The sequence below is a fragment of the Camelus bactrianus genome, chromosome 13, assembly GCF_048773025.1.
Source record: "Camelus bactrianus isolate YW-2024 breed Bactrian camel chromosome 13, ASM4877302v1, whole genome shotgun sequence".
NCBI classification, from domain to species: Eukaryota; Metazoa; Chordata; class Mammalia; order Artiodactyla; family Camelidae; genus Camelus; species Camelus bactrianus.
Window position 1 is genome coordinate 29,405,825 of NC_133551.1, and position 13,347 is coordinate 29,419,171.

General features: G+C 40.1%; 1 protein-coding gene across 1 annotated transcript in view; it reads right to left on the reverse strand.

Moving 5' to 3' along the window:
* The window catches only part of IL23R (interleukin 23 receptor), a 60,711-nt gene that overhangs the window by 11,613 nt on the left and 35,751 nt on the right, over positions 1 to 13,347 (reverse strand). The window contains exons 8-10 of the mRNA XM_010963436.3: positions 7,515 to 7,604; positions 4,996 to 5,101; positions 2,399 to 2,489 (exon numbers count right to left, since the gene is read on the reverse strand). Of these exons, the coding sequence (XP_010961738.1) occupies positions 2,399 to 2,489; positions 4,996 to 5,101; positions 7,515 to 7,604 (287 nt within the window). The remainder of the gene's footprint in view (positions 1 to 2,398; positions 2,490 to 4,995; positions 5,102 to 7,514; positions 7,605 to 13,347) is intronic.

Consider the following 13,347-nt stretch of genomic DNA (forward strand, 5'->3'; position numbering starts at 1 on the left):
TTTGAATAAACCAGCGTAAAGTATCATTCAAATTTTCTTTGGCTCAGCCTCCCCAGGGCACTTGCCAGATTTGGGTTGGGAGGGGCAGACGTGTAGTCCTGGATCAGATGAAGTCCGAAGAACTAGACATGCTTGAGGAAACCAAGAGGAAGAGGGCATTTTCCCCTCTTGAGGCTGGCAGCTGAGTAGAGGAGTGGGTGGGAGTCAGACCACAGTGAAGAACACAGAAAAGCAACAGGGACTATTCCAGAGTAAGGACCATAAAGGAGGAAGATCTCAACAAGGTCAGGGGCAATTCTCTGAGCCCCAGAAGGTCCCCAGTTTCCTAGAATAACGAGTAGGGAAGCAAGATAGAACCACTAAGTGGAATGAAGAACAAGACCAGTGTTCATTGTCTGTAGTCTGGGGACTACATGCTTGTCCTTCCTTGGTTGTTAACTATGTACTTCATTATACACGTGGGTTCAGTTGTTCTGGGCCACCTTCCACTGTTTGGCAGCATTTCCCCCTTCAAAACCAGCCAAGTCCACACCCTTTCTCTCTTTCAGTTGTCCAGAGACAACTCCTCGTGCTCAAGGCGAACCTTTCGGCCTCATCCCTTTGTCTTGCTGGGTCAGTTTCCTCCCCTTGCTCTGTGCTGGTCCTTCTCAAGCCCGTCCAGTTTAGTGCAAACACGCTTCTGAGTCCTTACCACTCTGGAGCTACTGTCATTCATTAGTTCCACCAGTATTGAGAGGATCTGACCATGTGCCAGCATAGCCTCTTTCTTCACTTTCCTTCTAGTCCACACGCATCAAAGGTCTTCACCCTCAGCCCCCACTTCCTTACGTTCCATTCACTTCTAACTGAACCCCTGGATGGGGACCACCAGTGGTCTGCTCCCTGTCACATTCCACAGACATGTTCACTCCTTATGTTATATACCCTTTATGAAGCCAGCACTGAGGAGCTTTGCTTCCTGATGCGTTGCCCACCCTTCATGATGCGCATTTCTCTGACCCTCTCTCTCTGCCTCTTTCCTAGGACCATGCTATTCCAACTGAAACTCCCTCACCAGCTCCTCTTTGTCTTAGCAGTGGTTTTCAACCCCTGACAGTGTTCTCAACATCTGCTGTACAGTGGAATCACTTGGGAAGCTTTGGAAAATGCCAATGCTTGGATCTCCCCAGGCCCTCCCTCCCCTGGTGAGTCTGGGCTGTGGCCTGGGAATCAGGATTCTAATATGCAACCAAGGCCGAGACCTGTTGCCTTAGGGACTTATCTGGAGCTAGGGAAGGAGCTGATTAGTGGGCTCACGAGAGCTCCAAATAGAGCCACGTTTATTTGTTTCACAAATACACATCTTCCTCCTGTTATTTGAACAAAGGATTCCTAGGTTAAAAATAATTTTTTTTCCAAAGTTTGAAAACTACTGATTGACAGAATGAAGTCTATCCCATAACAAGGCCTTCTGTGATCTGATGCCACTCGCCATTCCAGGATTATTCCAGCCACTCCTCACATCAAGTGCTTCGATAAAGCAACACCCAGCACACTCTTCTCACCTCTGTGCCTTTGCTCACGTGAGTCCTCTCTATTTTGAAATGCTCTCTGTTCCTCCTGAGCAACTCCTTCCCGTCTTTTAATATGTTTCCTCTGTACTCTCATCACGTGTGGTCTCATTTCTGTCACTGTCCTGCATCGCTGCATTGCAGTGCTTGGGTGATGTGTCTGTCCCATCAACTGGGTTTTGAGCCCCTTGATGGCCAGGCCAGGGTGCCAGAAAGTAGAGGCGCGCACCTCACGTAGCAGATTCCCTCCCCTCCTCCATCAGCAGCAGCAATTCCTCCGTAACCAGCAAAGTCCCCTCTATCCGCAGGGTCTTCCCCGGTCACCCTTCTGTTCTCTGCGGACCTGGAAACCCGGCCCTCCCCTGGTGACACCATCTGCCACAGTCTGCTCACATTTATCCTCTCGGGTTCCACTGGCTCTCAGGAGTGAAGTGGTGTCCCCCTTGGATTCCCCTGCTTCTCAGTCGCATGTAAAAGAGAAGCCCCTCTGTATCTCTGAGGCTCGTTCTGTTGAGATTTTCTGCCCTCTTCGTTTGTCCCTGAAAACACCTACCGATTGCTTGGCCAGCCAGTAACCCTGGCACCTGGCTGGCAATCTTCTACTTCCCTTTCCTCCTTTGAATAGCATTGTATCTTTCTTCCCTCTCTCTTTTCTTCTCCTAGCTCCATTCTCTCATCTCTCTTACATATGATTTGAAATATGCATAATTTTATTTCTACATATGTTTACAGAATTATGCAAATATGCACATACATTTATTTATTTGAATGTAAATTCTACTCTAATTATTGGGCTGCACTCTTGGCCTCAGCTGCCATTTAATTTGTATTTTATGGTGTTTGGTTACCTGTAGCATTTTCACAACATTACTGTTTTCCATATTAGGAATATCTTCATAAAGCCACTTTGGTATTAGCAGTAAGATTCTTCTTTTAATTCTAAAAAACAAAAATGGCGCATTAGAAGAAGTGTCTTACTTTAGGATTGGTGCAGGCGATCATCTGGGAGACTAGGAAATCAACTAGAATGGAATGCACAATAAAAATCAAACTTTCTAATGCAGGAACTAAGATTTCCTTCTTTTTAAAACATTATGTGGGAAGTTGATTCAATATCTTTTCAGATTTTCCTCTTCTCTCCATTGCTCTGCCTCTCCCTAATGAGCCATAACATTTCAAAACACACTAGAGTCAAGATAAGTGGGAAAACCACCCAGAAAGTAAAACTATTCACATATTAAATACGGCAAACCATCATAAGCAGGAGATGCCAGTGTGGAAAAGTTTGGAAAACGTAAGGGATATTTTGTAAAACTTTCCAAGGTGACCATAGCCACAGAAAAATATTAAAGATGAGGATGTCATATAGTAACACTATAGTTTTTCAGCTTCCCTAAGTGAAGTGATTCTGAGTAAGACTGAGATGATAGTGGTGGCTCTACACTTCCCTTACGTGGTTGGAGTCGGAGGCTGGGGCAGTTGTCTCGCACTTGTGGGGCAAGGAGAGGATCTTGGTTGTGACTTTGGCTGTGTGCTCATTAAAGATCACTGGGGTGGGGTGATGGAAAGAGGGAGAAGCTGTCAACACTCCATCTCTTCCCCTAAGCTACCCCTTAGCACTGCCACTGTGTTGAACGCACTTTCTACATTTACATAAAAATTGATTTGAACAAAGAGGTACTGGGAACTCAGAAGAGACTACACTGATCCCTAGCACATAATTACATGTTAACAAAGCACCACAACAGATCAGGCTTATTTATCTGTTTATGCAGCTTCTCTAAGAACTTTTACTAAGTAACAGCCAAAATGGCTGAATGTACTTTGCTAGCCCAGTTTGACCTTGAACTGCAGGGTAAAAATAACTTCTTTGCACATATTTATACAATGTTTTATGAGTCAGCTTTTTTTTTTCACTAATTCACACTCCCTTTGTATCCCTAAATTAGACCAAATTAGTAAATTCACACTAGCGTAGAATGCTATTGTAGCACGTTGATACAATCAGGGGAAAAAAATGTACCCTTTCTTGGTTTCATTTTATTTAAAAAGTTTTGCCCTCTATTTTCCAGTTCTGTTTCTGAAATAAGTCTTTTACAAATAATGTATAATTATAGTAAACAACAGTATCTGCTCATGTAAAATAGTGATATTGGAATTGTCTCTTGTTTCCTTTTCTTTTTTAAAGAGAATACTTATTTAAATAATTAAATTAGCAAAGAATTGTTTTATTTTCTTATTTGTTATTACCAATGGGAAGTTAATTTTTAGGTTAATCTTAGTAGCAAACTAATATTATTTAAAAATTTACACTATTTAGGACACCTTCAGATAACAACACAAATATTAATATTTTTATGCACTACAAATTTGAACATTAAGATATTTTTAAAGGATTTTACGATCAAGTATATTTTAAAACAACGTAAAGTAAAGATCCATGTTAGTTTGGCCGCCTCACAAGGGTACCAGGGATATGTTCATTAGTGTGTAATTTAAATACCTAAGTTTTGAGGGAACAGCCTATGTAAATTAAAAAAAAGTCACTATTTAGAATAGTTTATCCTAAATCTTTCTACTGCATTTTTTTATTGAGGTATAGTTAGTTTACAAGGTTGTGTCTATTGCATTTTGATTATAAATTTCAAAGGAAGTAATATCTCATGAAGCAATGATGGCAAGAAATAGAAACTTGCTGCCATTCCCAAGTGTTAACATTTGTGAGTCACTGGGAGAACTGGGAGACTGCCACATCAAACAACTCTATTAAACAGGTTAGAAATACACAGTACATCTAGCAAAATTTAAGCGATCAAAGGCCTTGCTTCCCTCAATGTCTCATTTTTTAATAATAAGGCATTGATCTTTATTCATACCGTGTCAGAAAAAAAATAATTGAAGGAGGCCAAGGAGAATGGGCATTGTGGCTGGATGCTAATACACTAACATGATTGGTATCGAAGTGACGAATTCAGACGTTGCTACACTTCTCTTCACACTGATTCAGGGGATTTGTTCGGGTAGAACTTGAGGCAGGTTACGACTTAACCTCTGTAAAGAATCCAGGCGCTGTAGATTGATGTCAGGGCACAATGAGGAGAAAGTGTGCTGAGAGAGAGAACACGGGCTGAAACATCAGCTGTGTCTGGACTCCTGGCTTAGTGTTTGGTGCCCTTGGGCTGACCACTTAACCCCTGTAAGCCTTGTGTAAGTCATCTGTAAAACAAGCCATTGAGATTTTCTGGCAGGGTGGTGGCAAGGATTAAATGAATGACATTTGTGAAGAGTTTGGAGGGGGTGGGTACTCATTAAACACTGATCTTTTTGTTTTTCTCTCTCTGAATAAAAATGTTGATGGATTTTTTGAGTAAATCATTGAGTTGACTGTGTTTCAATGGTACAAAAATATGGTCTAAATTAGAAAACAAAATCTACAGAAACCTACCCAGTTCGGAGCGATCTGTTAAAAATCCCAATCAAAGAAAGAATTGACAACATAATGGCAAAGAAGACCATTCCTGATAAAAGTCCAATGTCTTGTTGCCTGTTGTCTGAAAGTAAAGAAAAATAATTTTAGCTAAGCATTAGTGTCCATGTGATGCCAGAATCGTTGTTCTTGTTACTCTACTCCAAGTGAAGGTCCTTGACCTCAAAGGAAATAAGGAAGGGGAAATAAAATTAACCTTTACCTTGGGCTGTGAAGTGACTGCCTTTCCAAACTGCATGAAAGTACCTTTTGTTTGAGAAAATTTGTCTACACATATCTGATGTCAGTGGGTTTCTAGAACTGAATGTCTGGCAAACGTGGACAGCATTAGACATTAGACATTTCTCTGAGCTCGTGATTGCATATTTTATATAAAAAGGTTTAATGATAGACCTCACTTGGTTTGTCTGACAAAAGTGAGAATCCCCAATTGCTTGCAACAGTGCCTAAAGCTGGCCACAATCACAACTGACGTTCTTCTGTTGTTTTGTTTGTAACTTTTTATACAGGGTACAAGTTATGTACAACTTATCACCATTCTTCAAAATTTATTGTTCATGACTTTTTTTCCTGCTGAAAAAGGACATTCACTCTAATTAGAACATATGTCATAAGACAGAAATCCAAATGGCTATATATCTTGCACTGACATTTTACTCTGAAAACAATGCTTTTCTTGAATTTTGAAGTGGAATTAATCATCTGAAATCTTTAAGTAATTAATAGAGTATATTCAACGTGTGTTACCTACCAAGCGCATCACATTTTGTCCCTAGTACATGAAAAACCTTATTTTCTATTTTCAACTGTAGACTATAATTGAGACATAACTTATCACACTGGAGTTGGTTCTGAGCCTCGCTGGGTATTGCCCCTTCCATCTTCCTTCTCCCTTCTTCCCTCCCTTTGACAAATGTTTATTGGATACTTACCATCATGTGTCAGATGCTGCACTGGCCCTGCCCTGGTTATTTCCCAGCTACACCTGCCATACACTTGGGGGTCTCCAAGCTGTCCAGCCCCTCTCCTAAAGCCAACCAGTGGGCCGGGACCAGTGTGGCTTAGTTCACTCCAAAGTCCCGGTGGGGTGTGAAGTTATTGTTTTCCTAGGACTAAAATGCCTTCGCTGAGGATATCAAGAAGCTAACAGGAGGTACTGACTGCCACATACCCTTGGGCATTAGGGCTTGGAAGAGGATGGAGAATCCCCAAGTTGACATGGGGCCAGGGAAGCGGATGTTAAGGAGTAGAGAGAGTGACCAAGAGTACGACCTGAGATACCTGGGTTCAGACTGGGCGCTGCCACGTGTTAGCTCTGTAACCTCAGAGCATAATTATGAACTTAACAGGAGCTCCAGTTTCGTCTTCTATAAAATAAAGATAATAAAACCTGTGTAACAGAGCAGTCGTGAGTTTCTAGCCTCCACAGTTCCCACAGAAATCTCAAGGTTCAGGTCTGTGTAGGCATCTGTAATTAGGGATCTGGTCTGAGCCTAAGCACGTGACTCATAATTGATTCCCATAATAGAAATTCAGAGCACCCTTACGTTGCTTCATCTTTCTTTATAGCACGTACCGCCACCTTACTTTTCCACATCTGTCTAGAACAGAAGCTCCAGGAAGACAGGGGCTTTGTTCATTTTTTTCACTGCTGATTCCCTAGTACTCAGAATAGTTCCTGGCACATAGAATGTGTGCCTGGAAACATAGAATATCTTTTGAATAAATAAAAGTCCAAATAATGTCAATCTCACATGCAAAAGTTTGTATAGTATTCCTGACAGATTTCTATGCAAACAAATGATCTACCCATGGTCGGTGGTGAAATAGTCATGCTAAGGTTTTTCAGTTTGAAATTTGTATTTAGAGTTATATTTGTCCACTGCACAACCTAGGTTAATATATTTTATGCCTAAAACATTTAGGTATGCTGATCAATGGAAAATACTGAGTCATACTAACAAAATGAGAGCTAATTTGTATAAAAGAAAGAACACAGACTTCAGGATTTGAAAAGCAGGGTCTGAATTTTCAGTCCGCACAAGTTCCTCAACCTCTCTGAGTTCCAGTTTTCCCATCTGTAAAATAGATATGTAACATTTATCTCACGGCTTGTTTTGAAGGTTGAAAAAGATTTTGAAGATTGAAAAAGATGATATATGTATCATGGTAGACACTCAATGGTAGACACTCAAATAATGGTGCTTTTTTTTTAGAAAGAAGTTTTGAGGTCTTAAGCCCCAACATCAATTAAAATGAACATGTATCTAACCCAGAGCAAAAGCTGACAAAATCTATCTAAACCACCCCTTAAATTCAATCTTAAGCAGATTGTTGTTGAATATTTTCTTATGGAAAGCATGTGGTATGTTTTTATTATCAAGAAACTTATGCCTGACACATGATTTTTCAGTGTGGAGGGTTCAAATGGATGATTAGTAAAGACTACTCAATGAGCCTGAGTAATATTTTCTTACCAGAAGTAAGGCGTCCTTTAAAAATGGAAGCAATTAAAAGCTCAGAATTCTGAGTATCATGTTGGAATGATTTCAGTGTGACCTGGGGAACTTAAACAAAAAGAAAACAGTGTCAGTTTTTTACGTTTTGCACTCAGGTTACTCAGTTTCCTAAGAGAGTTTCTTCACTTGTTTGGAGATGATTAAAGTAAACCAGTAACTTTAATATGCTTGAAAGGTGAAGTAAAAGCAAAAACCGTCAAGTGTGGGTCTTTTCTTCTTTTTATTAAAGTGGGTAAATCCCAAAGTAGGAAACACTCAAAGGACAATAAGAACTACCTAGGGTTTGTAAAACTTCAAAGTGTGCCCACTAATTTCATGAGGCTTCTAGGCTTTATTTCATGCACTGAGCCAGAAAAAGACAACTGCTCTCTACTTGATTCCTTCCAATAGATAATGCAATAAAGTTTAGGTTTCCTTAAGAGTCTCCAAGATGTGTGACTTTTGCCTTTACACAACCTTAGAGATGCTGTTGCAAACAGCATCTTGGCTCTATGTAGGAAGTCCAGTTTTGATTAGCAGACACTTTCAGGTTATAACACAAGGGGGGAATGCCATCAATGACTTCCCTCTACTCCGTTCCCTCTGGCAAGGATCCTGGCTAGTCCTGTCTACTCATGAAAGCTTCTGACCAGAGTGGGTGAGCTGCCTTGGCAGCTGACTTGTTTACAGGCTAAACTCAAAAGAATTCTGGAGCTTCCTGCCCCATCTCCTCCCTCCTGATAATTAGAAGCTGCCAGAGGTGACTTCAAGGACACAATTCTTCCAGCTGATGGAAGATATTCCTGAAAATGGTTCTAAGCTGTGGATCCCCAAGAGTGCCTCAAGCCCCATTCATTCAGTCATTCTGATTTCAGTGTTCAAATTCTTCTTTTAAAAGAATTACTTTGGGGACCAGGGAGAACAGGCAACTTGAAGCATCCTTAACTGCTACAGAGATATCACAGGCTTGCATAACAAGCTATGTGGCCGAGGCAACGCTCTTTGAGAAAAATATCTCAGAGTCCCAGTAAAAAGGTTACTATGGGTCTTTGGAAGTTCTTTTTTAAAAGGCTGATCTGGGTTCAAGCACAGGCTCAACTGAAGGGTGGTTTTCTAAGAACAATGGGTAGGGGATTTTAGAAGATGAAAACATCAGAAAAGCTGAAAGTTCATTCCTGTTTTTATTCTCACTTCTCCACAGCAAGAGGGAAATGTTTCACTGTGAATTGTGACAAATCAAATTCTTTCTGGCTCCTTAATGCTTTACTAAGTCTCTTAGTAAAGGTCCCAAGTATGTGGTTCCATCAAAAACTGAGGGAGCAAAGTTATGCCCCAGTGGCCAACAGCCGGGTTTACTCATCTAAACAGCATTTTATAGGCCTATGTTCATTCTCGGGGAGCCCAAGCAGGCATCTGCATCTACATTATTTAAAAAATGTAAGAAGAGAAATATTACATTAAAATGTAACAACTTCAGTTTGGCAAAATCATGGGTTTATAGCATACGTTGTTGGCCTGTTTTCATTTTCACTTTTACTATTTTGAAGTTAGCATTTTTATTTAAAAATAATATATGGTGTGTTTTTGACTTTTAATACAGGTTAATATAATTCTGTTGTATAAACTACAGGTGGTTATTTGGCAATGAAACTTCAATTATTTATTTGCATCACATAAAAATAATTTTCATATATGACTAGGCCTTTATTAGCTCTAATAGAGAATAAACCATCTTCCTTTAGAGTTTTTTGTTGTCATAGTTTCAAACCAACCAGGTATATTAAGTTCAAGTAAAGTCATTTAAAAGAGATGCTTAATTACGAGAAGGTAATGTCCCAAAGAAACAGATATCTGAAGTAAGACAAGGTTGTCAGAGAAGTCAAGCTGATGACAAAATGTTTAAGCGTAGGATTGAAACGAAGCCACACAGGCTATATTCTTCACAGTATATCGCCACCAAGTGGCTGGCTCATGTCTCCTTAAATCATACTTAACATGTTTCATTATAAAAGCAGTAACTATAATAGAAGAAGGGAATTTAACAAGAAAAATAAAAGGGAGAGGAAAAAAAACCCCTAATCTTATTGCCTTAATCCACCTGCTATTGGTATTTTATAGCATTTTCAAACAGTTTAACATACAAAAGCTTTCGTAAACAGAATGATGTACTCACACACAGAAACTTTATGACTGAAAAATATTGTTTATTTCAGCTCTGGTCATCAGTGTATTGCCTAATGTGCTAGAAAAATCTCATGGTATTTTCAGTGTTTATTTAATGTCTGTGGTGTTATGTCCATAAAGAGACAATTCTATCCCTGAAGCAGAATATCAAATTATGCCTATTACTCTCACAGCACATACTTGAGTATATAGAGAAACCCCAAATCATCTCTAATTTGGTAAGAATTTTTGTGTAACTTATACACACTGACATTGAACACTAGACTAAGTCTTACAGAAGACAGTGTGTTTATAGGGAATTTAGAATGGTTTCAAACCAAAAAAAAAGTAGTTTCTTATTCTTGGACAAAACTAGAAGCATAACACAACTACGTTCTTTGGTCCATCGAATACCAGCTTAATTTAATCAAATTACTTAAAAGGAGTTGATTTTAGCAATAATATCTTCCACTTGTTTCTTAGGGATAGTGCCAACTCAGTCTCCTCAGCCTTTGCCTCTGTGTCTACCATGGGGCAAAGTGTGTTTTGTCATTCTTTTTAAGTGTTGATTTATCGAGTAAAAATTATGTTCCAGAGAATGTACTAGACATGATTTCTCTCATTTAATCCTTACAACAGCTTCATCAGGTAGATAATACTATTGTCCTCATTTTATGGATGAGGAAATAAAGGCATAAAAAGGATAAATGACTTGTCCAAAGTCACCTCAGTAGAGGTCGAAGAACTGGAAAATTCCTATCCAGTTCTGACCTGTAATTTGTGCAGGTCGCCAGTCTCATTCACTGATAATCTCACTTTTGTAGCAGGATGGCTCAGATGGGGCAGCTGGGTCAGCCCTGCATGCAGGGCTCCCATGCTGAGACCTGGGGGCTGGCCACAGTGTGTCAGAGCTGCCTGGCCTTGTAGGGTCGAGACCCACCACAATGGACATGACAGGGCTAACCCCTGAGCACTGATTCTTAGACGCTTCCAGCCTAGAGTTATTTTCTTCTGAAAACCAACAATTTTCCTTGATTATACAAGTGATAGATGCTAATTGTAGGATGCTTGAAAAGTATAGAAAATTATGAAAAAGGAAATACAATTTTATATTTGTTCACAAACTAGAAACAATCATTTTTTTTCATATTTGTTAACAGTCTGTGTATATCTTTACCCTAGTGGAGATCATGCTTTACTAAATGTTGTGTCTGGTTTTTTTTAATTTAATATTATATCATGAATAATTTTAAATTTTATCATCATTCTAATGGCAATTTAATATTTCATCATGTTTGTACTGTATTTATCCAATCATCCCCCCATTGAGAAACTGTATGGCTTGGTAGTTTCAAACACCAGCTTTGGACTCGGATGAAACTCAGTTCAAGTCCTGGCTCTACTACCTGGATTTGCATGGCCCTGAGCAAGCTGCTTAACTTCTCGGTGACTTAGTTTCTTCATCTGTAAAACTGAATGATAACAGCACTTCACTCATGAGGTTTGATGAGAAAGTTCATATAAAGCACTTAGCACCGTGTCTTATACAAATTAAAAGCTCAGTAAGCATTAGCTCCTGCCATTATTGGACTTATAGACTGTTGCAAATTCTTCTTATTGTAATTAGCTTTTAAATAAATATCATTATACATAAATCTCCTTTCCATAGCTCTGTTTGTTTCCTAAGGCTAGATCTTTGTAAGTGCAATTACAGTTCAAAGAGTACGGACATTTACAAGGCTCCTTTGTTTACTTTTGCCCTTGCCAGTCTTGGTATCAAGGCCATGCTAACCAAGGCCAACATCTGAGAGGTTTGACCAGAGCTGACAGAAGGACCTTTCTAGACCTTTCTTTCAGAAAGTTCTAGATATTCAAGAAAGAGGAGCCACATTAAAAGAAACAAAGAGTGTGCTTTTCAAGTTATTGAAGGTTTTTTTCCTGTCCTGTTTTTCTTAAAGCATAAGCATCTCCTTTTGGTTTCTCTCTTTCTGTTCTCCTTGTAATAACCTCAGCTGTTTCACAGCATTTATGTGCTGTCTCCCTAGGCCAGTGTAGTTCTATGGTTGGAACTCAACATTATTGGGCCAAGGGGGAGGATTTGACCCTAGTCCATGTCAGATGGCAAAGCCAAAGACAGTGGCCAGACCTATCAGACAGGCACCAGAAGCCCAGGGCAGAGAAAACGGTATGTCAGAACAAAGTCATTACCACACCTTGAAAAACAAGGCAAACGATGAATCATTTCATGAGTTACTGTGTCACCCTTGTATATTAGGATAGAAAGGCATGCCTAGACATATTCAAGGACTGTCTTTATGCTTATATTCCTAGGCTGTAAGAACTTGGTATATAGGGGGAGAAGAAGGTAAGAAATACATGCATGTCAATCACATTGTTAAAAAGAAAGAATAAGAGGACAAGGTAAAAGGTAGCAGCCACCTAGACATTTTTCTGAGTGACATGGACTACATAGAGGTGAGGGTCTGATGTCAAAGAGCAGCAAAACTCATGTGCAAGAATAGGTAGCTCCCAAGTGTTATCCAGTGATTTAGGATTCTTCAGAGGGGCAACTTTTCTGTCAAGCCCAGGATGTACCTGTTTCTGAGTCTGAATAGTCTAGCAGACATTTGCCATTTTTCAGTTTCCCAGTACTAGGACTTACTTCTTTGTGGGCATCCTAGAGTAAGTGGGAAGCAGGTGGGGCTTTCCACTGTAGAAGCCTCAGTGGAGCAGAGGCTCCCTCTCCCCACAGCCATCAGGTAACTGCAAGCAGAAGACTTAAGCCTAGTCTACCAGGTGCCCTCCTCCCTCCACTCACACAGGAGACACAGCTCTGGGAAATCTCTTAGAATCCAACATGGGTGCAGCAGCAGCACACCACTGGCGTGTCCAGGGCACAGGGCAGGTGGTGGCAGTGACCACAGTGCCAGCTGCAGAGTCCTCACCAGATTCTTCCTAGGCTGTGTTTGGGCTGTGGTTTTGGCTCCTGTGGTCTCTTGGATCCTGCTCGTGACCAGTTTGCCAGCCTTTCTACTACTTTCCCACTATCTTTCCATTAATTCTTTTTCTGCTTCAGAGCCAGATTTGATTTCTTTTGCTTGCACCTAATCACAATGAATAGTAAAAACTGCAGTTGTTGGTAACGAGTGGGTAGGTGAGGAGTCATGGTAGGAAAAATAATGACCCCACAAAGCTGCCCATGCCCTAATCCCTGGAATTTGTGAATTGATTACCTTATATGGCAAAAAGGATTTGAGACGGGGAGATCATTCTTAAATTGTAGGAGTGGGTCCAAGGAAATTCTAAAGGTCTTTATAGGAAGGAGGCAGGAGGGTCAGAGTCAGAGAAAGAGATTGGAAGATGTTGTGCTTTGGGCTTTGAAAATGACAGATGGGGCTGCAAGCTGAGAAATGCAGGCAGCTGCTAGAATCTGGAAAAGGCACTGGAACTGACTCTCTTCTAGAACCTCCGGAAAGAACGTAATCTTGCTGATGCCTTGGTTTTAGCCCAGTGATACTTATTTTGGATTTCTCACCTCCAGAACTACTAGACAATGTATTTGTATTGTTTTAAAGCACTAAATTTATATTAACTTGTTACAGAAGCAATAGGAAGCTAATACAGGAGATTATTACTTCCTCATGGAAAT